Genomic DNA, 12999 nt, shown 5'->3' on the forward strand with positions numbered 1-12999 from the left:
TTGCTTATATGTCACTGCCACCCTATGTCACCAAGTAGCAATCACACATAGTCTGTGACGTCACACCGCTATCCACCTATAAGTCTGCGCCTAATGCGTTCATGGTCAAAGAACATTCAGGTTTGGCACGTGTGTGATTTTAGGAACAAACAATGGCCGATATGTTGGCGCTTTTCTCTTCCATCGGGCTCAGTGAGATGAAGGCAAAGGAAACGTTGAAGAATGAAACACTGAGTTCCACTCTCAAAGAGGCCATCACTCAGGCCAACAGCGTCCACGGGGCGTCAGGGATGGACAAAGCCATGGGCACGTTGCTCTACAGCATGGTGTCTCGTCTCAAGGACTCCAAGCACCTGGCTCTCCTCTCGCACCACATCGCCCAGCGCAAGATCCGCACGGAACCGCAGCTGGCGGCTGCGCTGGACTTCCTGAAGAACCGTCCTCAGCAGGACCACCCCGTCGACCAGAAGGAGTTCGAGACGGCGTGCGGAGTGGGAGTCGTCGTGACGCAGGAGCAGATCGAAGACTCCGTCAAGTCTGCGATCGAGAGACACAAGGAACAGCTGTTGAAGGACAGGTACCACTTTCACACGGGACTGCTCGTGGGAGAGGTGCGCGCAGCACTAAAGTGGGCCGATGGCAAACTCATAAAGAACGAGGTGGACGTGCGGGTGGTGCAGCTCTTGGGAGCCAAGACGGAGGCTGACCTTGAGAAACCCAAGGCTCAGAAGGCCAAGGCCCCCGAGATGGAGGTGAACGCGAAGCAAGCGGAGGTGGCGGTGAACGGTGAGGCGAAAACCACAGAGGATACGTTTATCATGGATCAGCTAAGAGGAGAGGCACTTAAGTTCCATAAAACAGGAGAGAACTATAAGACTGAGGGTTACGTGACGACACCCAACACCATGAACTTGCTCAAAAAGCACCTGCAGGTCACGGGCGGGCAGGTGCGCACCCGCTTTCCACCCGAGCCCAACGGTATCCTCCACATCGGACACGCCAAAGCCATCAACTTCAATTTCGGCTACGCCAAGGCCAACAACGGGATTTGTTTCCTGAGGTATGACGACACAAACCCCGAGAAGGAGGAGGAGAAGTACTTCACGGGCATCAGGGAGATGGTGGAGTGGCTCGGCTACGAGCCGCACGCCATCACGCACGCCTCCGACTACTTCCAGGAGCTCTACGACCTGGCCGTGGACCTCATCCGCCGGGGCCACGCCTACGTGTGCCACCAGAAGGGGGAGGAGCTGAAGGGCCACAATGTCCCCCCGTCGCCGTGGAGGGAGCGGCCCGCCCAGGACTCTGTGGTGCTGTTTGAGAGGATGAGGAAGGGCCTGTTCGCGGAGGGAGAGGCCACACTCAGGATGAAGATGGTCATGGAGGACGGGAAAATGGACCCGGTGGCCTACCGCATCAAGTACACGCCGCACCATCGGTCGGGGGACAAATGGTGCATCTACCCGACCTACGACTACACCCACTGTCTGTGTGACTCCATAGAGGACATCTCGCACTCGCTCTGCACCAAAGAGTTCCAGGCCAGGCGGTCGTCGTATTACTGGCTGTGCAACGCCTTGGACGTGTACTGCCCTGTCCAGTGGGAGTACGGACGTCTGAACTTCACCTACACGGTCGTGTCCAAGAGGAAGATCATCAGGCTGGTGGAGACGGGAGCGGTCAGAGACTGGGATGACCCCCGTCTCTTCACGCTGACCGCGCTCAGGAGGAGGGGCTTCCCGGCCAAGGCCATCAACAACTTCTGTGCGCGGGTGGGAGTGACGGTCGCCCAGGTGACAACGGAGCCACACCTGCTGGAGGCCTGCGTCCGAGAAGAACTGAACAAAACGGCACGTCGAGCAATGGCGGTCCTCGAACCCCTCAAAGTCACCATAACCAACCTTCCTAAAAACTCAAAGACGAGCATCAGTGTGCCAGACTTTCCGGCTGATGAAGCCATGGGGAGCCATGTGGTTCCGTTTACATGCACCGTCTTCATTGAACAGAGCGACTTCAGAGAAGTGATGGAGGAGGGCTACAAGAGACTGACTCCACAACAGCCGGTAGGCCTGAAGCATGCTGGGAACGTCATCTCCGTGCAGAAGGTCATCAAGGACCCTCAGGGCAAAGTAGTGGAGCTGGAGGTGACTTACTGCAGTTCTACCAACGCCCCTGAGAAGCCCAAGGCCTTCATCCATTGGGTCAGCGAGCCGCTGAAGTGTGAAGTGCGACTCTACGAAAGACTGTTCCTGCACAAGAATCCAGAGGATCAGACGGAGGTGCCCGAGGGCTTCTTGAGTGACGTGAACCCCGATTCCCTGCAGGTGATTGCCAGTGCCTTTGTGGACCACTCGGTTAAGGAAGCCAAGCCCTTGGACAGGTTCCAGTTTGAGAGGGTGGGATACTTCTCAGTGGATCCTGACAGCACAGCAGACAGGCTGGTCTTCAACCGAACAGTCACCCTCAAAGAGGACCCGGGGAAGATCTGATCAACTTCCTGCCAACAGAAACAAAACAAATATATTTCTTGGACACGCTGTGATTGATTGATTGATTGATTGATTGAATACTACAGAAATAATAATAATAATAAAAAACATTTAGATAGATAACACAAAAGATCACTCAGCTCCATTATGGGCACAAAAGGGGGCATGCCCATTGCCCAGACATGGGCATATACTGATGACATCAGGGTCAGGGATCTATCTCCATTTAGATCTATCTCCATATGTGTGCATAAAAGGGACACGGTCTGTTAAAAATCTCCATATATGGGCATATCAGTTGGATTGGTGAAGCAACATAGGTGTAAAGGCTGCGTAGCGACCCAAACTCTTGATGCAAATGTTTTTCACACATATAAGTAGGATGGCAATGACTTGCTCACCAGGCTACAACAAAGTAACATAGATAGTAACACACAGATGAAGCCACTCTAGGAGACAGTGTCGCCACCGCTCAAAAATGTAAATACAAAAGACAGAAATCTAAATGGACAAAAAATGAAAGAAAAAGTACACAATATAAAAAGTATTCAATAAAAAGATAAGATACAATACAATACAACAAACACAACCACAAAACAAAACAAAGGTAAAACAATGACAAACAGTCCCAGGCGACATTCATAATGTAACAGTATATTACCACGTCTCAATTTCTGTTAGCAATATACATTATATAGCTTCCCCACCTACCTACCGGTAGGCTACGACGGATATATTTATACATTCTGTCAGTCCTACAGTATATGTTATTTATTCATAAGCAGCCACCCAGCTTAAATTGAATTGACATGATTCTGATATCTTTAGAGATTTTTGTTGAATTTTTGCAGTTGATGTGAACTCTTGATGTGATTAATGTGTCATTATAAATTCACAAGTTTGGGCCACTGCAGGTGTAGTGGCCCGAACCTCTATTGTTATATTTTTGAGCAGTGCCGATCCTACGTCTGGCTTTGTGTGTAGGTCCCTAGGTCCCTACCTATGTCCGTATGAACAGGAGTACGCAGTACGAGACTAACCTCACACAAGACTAACTTCATACAGTAGAAAGTACGCAGAGACCGACATCACCACAGTTGATGTCACGGACAGAACAGCCCATACAAGGAGATATGTGTGATAGTGATATAATGGTGACCCATGTCAACAATTCATTTAATAAATGTAATAAAATAACAGTTCATAATGGTTCATAAATATACATTTAAAAACGTTTGGTGACAGTAAATGAATGTAAACAAGTGAACAAGTTAAAAGGTGAACAGAAATAAAAGAGATGAATGTAAACAAGTGAACAAGTTAAAAGGTGAACAGAAATAAAAGAGATCTGTGGATCTGTCATCTACTAGTCTCAACTAGTGCAGACTCATGGTGTTGGTTATCGATTGGTCTTGCCTGCAGAGGAAGCCATATTGAACGCGCCGGGCATGTTGCTTCCTTTTACAGGCTGCTGACAGAGAAGCGACACTGTGTCCAGCGTCATTCCTAAACGTCTCCCATTTTCAGGTATAAAATGGGTATTTCTGCTCATGAATGATTGAATTTGTTGTACTGTTGGTTTGTTTATACTTTGGGTAACTTTGTGACCGAATTTTGAGTGTTTTGAAAGTACTAGTTTGATAGTTTGGATAAAGCCTTGATTCAATGCACAATACAGCACATGGCCACACATATAGCTCCTTTCGGAACCCCTCACTCCACTGCTACGCAGCTCCGGAATCCTGTTGCTGGATCGACGATCCGCCGTTAGCGATCACTTCTTACCTTTGATGAACACTCTATCCAAAAAGTGACGGGCCTCTGTTAAACTATAATCGTTTTACTTCTTTATGGTGGAAGAAACTACTCGAAGGAGCACTGGGGTGAAATGAAGACTTTATATCGCTCAAAAGATCATCCGGTTCTGTGTTTTCCCCGTTGTGTAACTTGTGTATATACCACGTGACCAGGGAGGAACGTCTAAAAACACAGAACCGGCTGATCTTTTGAGCTATATAAAGTCTTCATTTCACCCCAGTGCTTCGAGTTTCTCGAGGTTCCGAAAGGAGCTAGGCCACATGCAAGGTGACGTGGCTAATGTGTGTTAGCATGGCGTTAGCCTGCTTCCAGACCATAGACCCCGCCCACTCGAGCGCAAGCTGTGTGTGTGTGTGTGTGTGTGTGTGTGTGTGTGTGTGTGTGTGTGTGTGTGTGTGTGTGTGTGTGTGTGTGTGTGTGTGTGTGTGTGTGTGTGTGTGATAACCCACGTGCATTATATTCATTCAAACAGTAGTAACAGAGTTGAGAAGAGAAAACGATTTTGTGATTAGTGATTTTGCACATAAACAGAGTTTAGAGGAAACTATTTTGTGTTTACAGTGGTTTTGCACTCTAAGCTGATTTAAGTCTGTTTGTTCATAAAAATGTATATTTACATGCATATTTACCTGCTGGGTTTGACCTGTTGAAAAAGAAATGATAAATGGGAATACATAGCCCTACCTAATACTCACCTTATTAAGTGTTTAAACTGTGTGAGAAATGTACTGTATGCCTACCTGGATACTTTACCTGACTAATTGTTACCTGTAGAAGGAAAGATAATTGTTATTATGCTTACCAGTGTACCTACCTGTGAAAAGAAAAGTGTTAAGAAGAACAAAGGAACATTGTGACTATGTAAATATTTCTGAATTTAATTGAGAGTTAATTCTACAAACTGCTGACAGAGAAGCAACACTGTGCCCAGCGTCATTTCTAAACATGTCGTGTTTCAAACATGGGGACGTCAGTGTGGTTTTACAATGCAGCTTGGATTGGACTGGAATAGTGCCAGAATTGGAGATGTATTATCAACATGATCAATATGACATCATCACTATGACATCATCTGTATATCATCATATATATATATATTATCAAAATAAACTGAGTTCAATTCACACGATACATACCCTTACATCTGTATCCTCTCCCTTCTCACTGCAGTGTGAATCATGGGCCGCCGACCAGCCCGCTGCTACCGGTACTGCAAGAACAAGCCTTACCCCAAGTCCCGTTTCTGCAGGGGCGTCCCCGACCCCAAGATCCGGATCTTCGACCTGGGCAGGAAGAAGGCCGGGGTGGAGGAGTTCCCCCTGTGCGCCCACATGGTCTCTGACGAGCTGGAGCAGCTGTCGTCCGAGGCCCTGGAGGCGGCTCGCATCTGTGCCAACAAGTACATGGTGAAGACGTGTGGCAAGGACGGCTTCCACATCCGCGTGCGCGCGCACCCCTTCCACGTCCTCCGCATCAACAAGATGTTGTCGTGCGCCGGAGCCGACAGGCTTCAGACCGGCATGCGCGGCGCCTACGGCAAGCCCATAGGCACCGTGGCCCGCGTGGCCATCGGCCAGGTGATCATATCCGTGCGCTCCAAGGCCCAGAACAAGGAGCACATGGTCGAGGCCCTGCGCAGGGCCAAGTTCAAGTTCCCCGGGCGCCAGAAGATCCACATCTCCAAGAAGTACGGCTTCACAAAGTTCAACGCCACCGACTTCGACGCCTTGCTGGCGCAGAAGCGCGTGGTTCCTGACGGCTGTGGTGTGAAGTACATCTCCGACCATGGCCCTCTGACGCGCTGGAAGGCCCTGCACACCACCAAGTAGAGCTCTGATGACACTCTGGTGGCGTTCGCTCTGGTGGGTTCGAATCCACCGTAGCGTCGCGCATCCGGCTAAGTTGGCCGTCTATGCAAACACCATTGTCTCGAAGGCCGAAGGCCCTACATCATGGGTATTCAACTGGCGGGGACCTTCCTTGTGGCCCCTGGAGCAATTTTGAAAAACAAAAAAAAAGATTTTGAAAATAAAAAAATTAAAAAAAAAATCCAAAATCGTTTTCTTTTTTGTGGAGACTAATGAACGTTATAGGTATGGTTTGCGCGATATGAAACGTGAGCTTCATCTTACCATAATCACAGTAATCCCTAATAGTAGGGCAGGAGAGATGGGTCTACCAGCACCCCAATGACATGTTTTCGAAACCTGTTTTTTTAGGACCGTTATGATGTCTAGTTATGATTTCTGCTTGTTGCCGTGGTCAACTAATGTCCCATGGGGTTCATTTTTAACCTTTTCTTACATCTATCCCCAATCTGGACCATACAATGGACATAACAAAATGCCTTAACTCTTGAAGTAAACAACCTACAGGGACAAATGAACACATTTTTCTATATGATTTTGACACGGAATTTATTTCCGTCAGTTTTTAACATTCAAGCACATCTTGACACTATTTCAGGACAGAAACAGCGAAAAACGACCAGAAAATGTTCAAAAACATCTATATTTCTCTTTGTACATTAAGGTGTATTCTTTTTATACCACTTGTTTTTTGAACCCTAATGGTGTCTAGACAATATTGCTTCTTGTTGCCGTGGTCAATCAACGTGGCTTGGGGTTCATTTTAACCCTTTCTTACACCTATCCCCAAAACAAAACATAAGATGGAGATAATAAATACCATAACTCTTGAAGTAAACAACATACAGAGACAAATCAACACATTTTCCCACATCATTTGCACCCAAGGAACTCATTAACGTGGTTATTAAGATTCAAGCACATTTTGACACTACTTCATGGCAGAAACTGCAAAAGAATTGCAGAAAATATTCAAATCACATCTATATTTCTCTTTGTACAACATTTTTAAGGTCACACGTCATGTTTCTTAGTACCCTAATGGTGTCTAGTGTCAAGATTTAGTAGTGTTGCCCAACTCATGTCCCATGGGGTTCATGTTTTTTCCCCAGATATGTTTTTGACAGGACAGTAGACTGACAGGAAACGGGGAGAGAGAGTGACACGCAGCAAATCTGGACGTGCTCGGGGATCGAAACAGTGACCCGCTGCAGGCTACACAAAGCCTACTGTATGTGGGATGCGCCCAGACCATTTTGAATCGATGTCCGTAAGTTATCAAAGAACAATTTCACTGGTCGGTGTCTTCCATCTCATCAAACTCCACCTCATCCTCTTCCTTATCATCATCATTATCATCACTGAGGACAGCCAACAGGTCAATGAGAGATCGGGGAAGAATTGGCCCACAAGACCAGACAGGCTCCAAAGTCCATCCTTCCGTCTTCTGCCACCCCTGACCTTCGTCATAGGTTTAGGCCCCCACAAGATTGGCTCAGCTGCTGGCTTGTAACAGGCCACTCACTCTATAGTTCACCTGCTGGATGTGGGGGATGAGCATATTGGCAGAGGGGCAGGTGGGCAAAATGCACTCTAGACCTGCTGCAGAGGGTCTCGTCTTCACCCACCAGTTCATTCAGCATCTTGCTCCTAGCCTGGTCGACAAATGTCTCGCGTGCTTGATTTTACATCACACACGTGAAGGCTTCCAGCTGTTCCCGCACTTCCGGCTTCAACTTACACTCATTGCCCAGCTGGCTGTAGAATGATTGTTACGATTATTGCTAAATTTGGTCTCTCAAAATGTAGCATTATGCATGCTTGGCGATGAGTGCAAGTTGAAGCCGGAAGTGCAGGAGCAGCTGGAAGCCTTTGCGTGTGTGATGTAAAATCAAGCACGTGATACATCAGTGAACTATGGATCATAAGGGTCCTAAAAAAAAAAGAATACACCTTAATTTATCTGTACAAAGAGAAGTATAGACGTGTTTTGAACATTTTTGGGTTTTTCGCCGTTTATGTCCTGAAATAGGGTCAAGATGTGCTTAAATGTAAAAAATAACCACTTTAATGAATTCCCTGGGTCAAAATCATATAGAAAGTGTGTTCATTTGTCCCCGTAGGTTGTTTACATCAAGAGTTATGTCATTTTCTGTTATGACCATTGTATGGTTCAGATTGGGAATAGTTGTGAGAAAAGGTTAAAAATTAACCCCATGGGACATTAGTTGACCACGGCAACAAGCAGAAATCATAACTAGACATCATAACGGTCCTAAAAAAACAGGTTTCGAAAACATGTCATTGGGGTGCTGGTAGACCCCTCTCTCCTGCCCTACTATAATCATATTCCATCATAGTCAAGTGAAGAGACTCCAGTCAGCAGCAGAGTGGAGAGTGTGTGTGTGAGTCTGCGACCCACCTGATCCTCGTTGAGCATCGTTAAAGCATCAAAGAAGGCAATTGTGTGTGCACTGCAATAAGGTCGACATCTACTCTAAGATAGCATCAAAGCCAGGTTGGCCATCACTAGTGTGATGTAGTTAGCACTAGGTTTTAGAAAGCATGTGTACAGTTGTCAACTTGTTAAACAGAAATTAAGCACATTAACATGAAAAGTATTCTACTTGAAAAGTATTCTGCTTTGCAATGTAGTTAGATGAAAATGTGGTTGTTTGTGAAAATGTAGTAGTGAAAATGGGGGGGGGGGGTACGTTAGTGCGGCCCCCGGCCCCTTGGGTTTCTGTCAATGTGGCCCCCTGGACAATTTTGTTGAATACCCCTGCCCTACGTCCTCTCTGTGGGGGCTCCTCACTGGCAGGTGAATCAGTAGGATACAACAGCAGTGACAATGTGTGTGGGGAGGAATTAATTGTCGTAATTAATACATTGGGGAGAAAAAGGTGGTAAAAAATAAATGGCTACTCTAAATACATTTAAATTTTAAAATTGTCCATTCTAAAACCGCATTGGCATCCGTCAGTGTGGGTTTTAGAATGGACATCATTGGGGCTGGATTGTGCTGGAATAGTTCCCAAACCTGTGCGAAGTGAGCACCAAACACAACACACGTGTCGTTCATATCTCCTTGTATTGGCCGTTCTGTCAGCGGTGTTGATGTCGGTCACTGCGTACTTTCTATGACGTTGGTCTCATGTGATGTTAGTCTCGTGCTCATACGGACAATCATACGGACATACACACAAAGCCAGACGTAGGAGCGGTTACCACACCAATTCCAATATCAAAACCAACAAAAAGTGTGTGTGTGTGTGTGGGGGGGAGGGAGGGGAAGGGTGAATAGATAATCTCACATCCAACATCCTGTCTACTGTCTCTCCATATTTGGGCAAGCATAACGGCATCATTAATATGATGTCAGCACTCAGCAGCGATACATGGCAGCTATCCTGCTATAGGACCCCTGTCCTTTATCCATAGAGTTACATGTGTGACTTTAACCAAACAAAAGGAAAAGAAAAAGAGATGAAAAAATATATATATTTTGGACTAACCATCTACCATATAGCAGTAATCCATCCATCCATCCATCTTCAACCGCTTACCGGAATCGGGTCGCGGGGGTAACAGTTCCAACTGAGATCTCCAGATTTCCTTATCCCGAGCAACTTCCTCCACTGCCTCAGGGAGTATACCAAGGCATTCCCAAGCCAGATATAATCCCCCCATCTGGTCCGGGGTCTCCTCCCAGTGGGACGCGCATCGAGGACCTTCCTAGGAAGGCGCTCGGGGGGCATCCGTACATGCCCGAACCACCTAAGCTGACTCCTTTCCAAGTGTAGGAGCAGCGGTTCTACTCCAAGTCTCTCTCAGGTGACTGAACTTCTCACCCTATCTCTAAGCGAGATACCGCAACCTTATACTTTCGGTCATGACCCACACTTCATGACCATAGGTGAGAGTAGGAACGAAGATTGCCTGGTAAACAGAGGGCTTTGCCTTCCGGCTCAACTCTTTTTTTGTATAAAACTGCAATATTCATTGGCTTATAAAAACTTTATTCTTTCACATACAAACTTCTCTCCAAGACAGATTTTAGATATTGGTCCAAAATCCATGTGTAAAAAAATCCCAGGAGGAGATATAGCCTATTTTACTGTAACATATCATTTCATATAATTCAAAATGGTTGGAGATCTAAAGGTCAGAGGTCAAAGTCACAGTGTTAAAGTTGTTCGGCATGAGGAAATGCATGTCGCACAAGTGTAATGAAGTTACATGAAATGTCACTCCACTAAATTTCCAATAGAAATATGTCACTTTTGACTCAACTACTATGCTATTTGAGCAGTGTTAAACTACCGGTATATGAATTCTCCTTGTCCAGTTGTCCAATGTCCATTAATGTCAAGGCTGCTCAACAGCGCCACTCAGTCAGCCAGCGGTATTGCAGCTGTTGCTACTCATACGAGGAGCGCTGAGGCACCGCTCAAAAAGGAGAGAGAAAGAAAAAGAAAGATCATTCAGGTGTTTTTGACCTTCATTTCTTATAGGGCTGTTCATTCTTGCTGCTATATGTATTGTTTTCTTTTATTGTATACTGGAGCACCCCGAACTAAGTGCTTCACAGTGCTTGTCCTTTCAGTTTTTACAATACATCTCTTGAATGTATCTTGGCCCTGTCAGGACCCTCTTCTATCTAGATGGCTCAACCAAGTGCGTGCACACACGCACACACAGACACGGGTGAAAAAACATAGTCTTGGCCACACCTTCGGCCTGGCGGAGACATTGAATCAATCAATATATTTATTCAAGAGTACATCTGCCTTTTTCATCATTAGAATAAAATAAAAAAAGAAAGAAAATACATGGTACATGATGTGTATTGAAATAAGACACCTTCACATCTCCACCATGTTGCAGTTATAGCATACAGTCTGTTTACAGTCAGGATACAGAAAGCAGCAGTAGATACACTTATACTTAATGCTGTGTGATGCTGTGTGAATGATGAACACATATTTGAGCAAGTGGGCAGTCACAGGCCGTCCAGTCAAGCTAAGAAGCAAATCATAAAAGAGAAAAATAAGAAACCACCATAACTTTCCCCATAAGGCGGCACAATATGATCAAAAATCTTTGGCAATATTGTTGGTCCTCTGCTGGTCATTAATTATTATGACCAATTATTATGATAATTGTATATTTTTACAATAAATCATTACCAATAATCGTCATTACAATATTGTCACTTTAGCCATGATAATGTGCAGCCCTACTTTCCCCTGTGATGACCGAAACATTAATTACGTTTAAATAATAAATGTAGAATTTACTTCCCATGTTTTGTCAAGAAATAAAACATTTTCAATCCACAATGGAGTGCGTCTGAGGAATTTCCGGAAGCACGTTATTTGTCAATGGGAGTGGGACCCGGCAACTACTGCTGGTGATAGCAGGAGATGTGGTGATAGTGGAAAAGTGGGCGGAGGAACATCACCCCAAAACATGAAAATAGATTATCTTTTGGACGACATCGTCGGCGATAGCCAATCAAATACATGCGTCACTTTGTTTACCCAATGGAGGACGTACAGTAATGACGGTAGGAACGCCCACAAGGAGGTTTTTATCGCCCAGAGTCGCCTGCTGTTAAAACGTAGGGTGACTGCACTGCTTTTAACATACCTCTGAGCACTGACTGATTACAGTAGTGGTTCTCAAACCTTTTTCATGTCAGGGAACCCTGCGTTAATATGTACACGTATTTGGCCGCAATGACGCCCCAATGTAAACTACTTTAAAAGGTATAGCCACTCTGGAATCCCCTTCAGGACCCCTCGGGGTCCCCAGACCCTACTTTGAGAAGCACTGTATTACAATATGTTACAATATTCTAGTCTCTTCAAACCGCCAATAATGACATCCTTACTGTCATTATTACTCTCTCCACTTTGAGTCTCAGCTAAAACAATGTCCCTCTAGATGGCGCCATTGTGCTCTGTCTGTGAACAGCGGTTCCTACCCCTTTGTCAGTTTGAGTAGCAAATGTGAAACAATATAAAATGAACAATGTTCCCGTTCCTGCTAAGAAATACAGATGGTTAGAAAACATGAGGCCTCTTAACAGCGAGTTGTCTTTGAGTGACGTTCTGTATTACAGTAAAACACAAGGGCCCAAGGTGGAGGGGCCCTAGTAACTTTAGCTATTGAAAAATAGCAGATCTACAAGCTCACAGCGCGGCACCGAGTGCCACGCTGCGAGCTTGTAGATCTGCTATTTTTGAAAAGTCGTGAAAATGTGTGCAAATCTTCCAATATTATGTATTTTTTAAGCGAACATTTGTAACTCAAATTTTGCTTCTGGGGGGGGGGGGGGTCCCTGGAACTAAATATTTTGAGATGGGGTTCTGTGGCCAAATACATATAATTTTGGGGGTCCTTCACATGAAAAAGTTTGAGCACAACTGACATAGAAACACAGGTTTTTCAAAAAAAAAAAACTTGGATGGATTTGAAATATTCAAAGACTTGCACAAATGTTCGAATTTTCAAAAATAGCAGATCCACAAGCTCGCAGCGCGGCACTCGGTGCCACGCTGTGAGCTTGTAGATCTGCTATTTTTCAATAGTTAAAGCACACGAGGGGGCCCGCAGTGAATCCTTGTACCCAGGGCCCAGAATTTGGTGTGACACCCCTGTCTTTCTCTCCGGTGGAGGTGTTGGGTCAGGAACAGCCCCTGGACCAGCCAGTGGACACATCTTTCTCTCTGTCTCTCTCTTTGTCAGAAGTTCACTTGCAAAACTTCTCCATCTCTGGAAGAGACAAAGACAGGAGACAAACAGTAACACAGTACAAA

At 45.6% G+C, this 12999-nt stretch overlaps 3 protein-coding genes across 4 annotated transcripts in view; 2 read left to right on the forward strand and 1 right to left on the reverse strand.

The window, feature by feature from the left end:
* Positions 1–152: 152 nt before the first annotated feature.
* On the forward strand, positions 153–2489 carry LOC308286564 (glutamine--tRNA ligase-like; the record flags this gene model as incomplete). Its single annotated transcript, XM_080727638.1, has 1 exon — positions 153–2489. One exon carries the CDS (start codon positions 153–155, stop codon positions 2487–2489), a length of 2337 nt encoding a protein of 778 aa, XP_080583764.1.
* Positions 2490–3916: 1427 nt separating this feature from the next.
* Positions 3917–6363, forward strand: LOC308286575 (large ribosomal subunit protein uL16-like). The gene is made up of 2 exons (XM_080727650.1): positions 3917–4016; positions 5478–6363. Exon 2 carries the CDS (start codon positions 5486–5488, stop codon positions 6134–6136), a length of 651 nt encoding a protein of 216 aa, XP_080583776.1. The 5' UTR covers positions 3917–4016; positions 5478–5485; the 3' UTR covers positions 6137–6363.
* A 4568-nt stretch (positions 6364–10931) lies between these two features.
* LOC308286569 (matrix remodeling-associated protein 8-like) overlaps positions 10932–12999 on the reverse strand; it is a 36838-nt gene continuing 34770 nt past the window's right edge. The window contains exons 13-14 of one of the 2 annotated variants that reach the window (XR_013962108.1): positions 12783–12955; positions 10932–12364 (exon numbers count right to left, since the gene is read on the reverse strand). Coding sequence is in view for 1 of the 2 variants with exons in the window: in XM_080727644.1 (XP_080583770.1) it covers positions 12933–12955 (23 nt within the window). In the remaining variant the exon portion in view is untranslated. Of the gene's footprint in view, positions 12365–12438; positions 12956–12999 lie in introns of those variants that run through there. The other variant, XM_080727644.1, reaches the window with a different exon arrangement.

Source organism: Nannobrachium achirus (genome assembly GCF_963921795.1).
Source record: "Nannobrachium achirus genome assembly, chromosome: 6".
NCBI classification, from domain to species: domain Eukaryota; kingdom Metazoa; phylum Chordata; class Actinopteri; order Myctophiformes; family Myctophidae; genus Nannobrachium; species Nannobrachium achirus.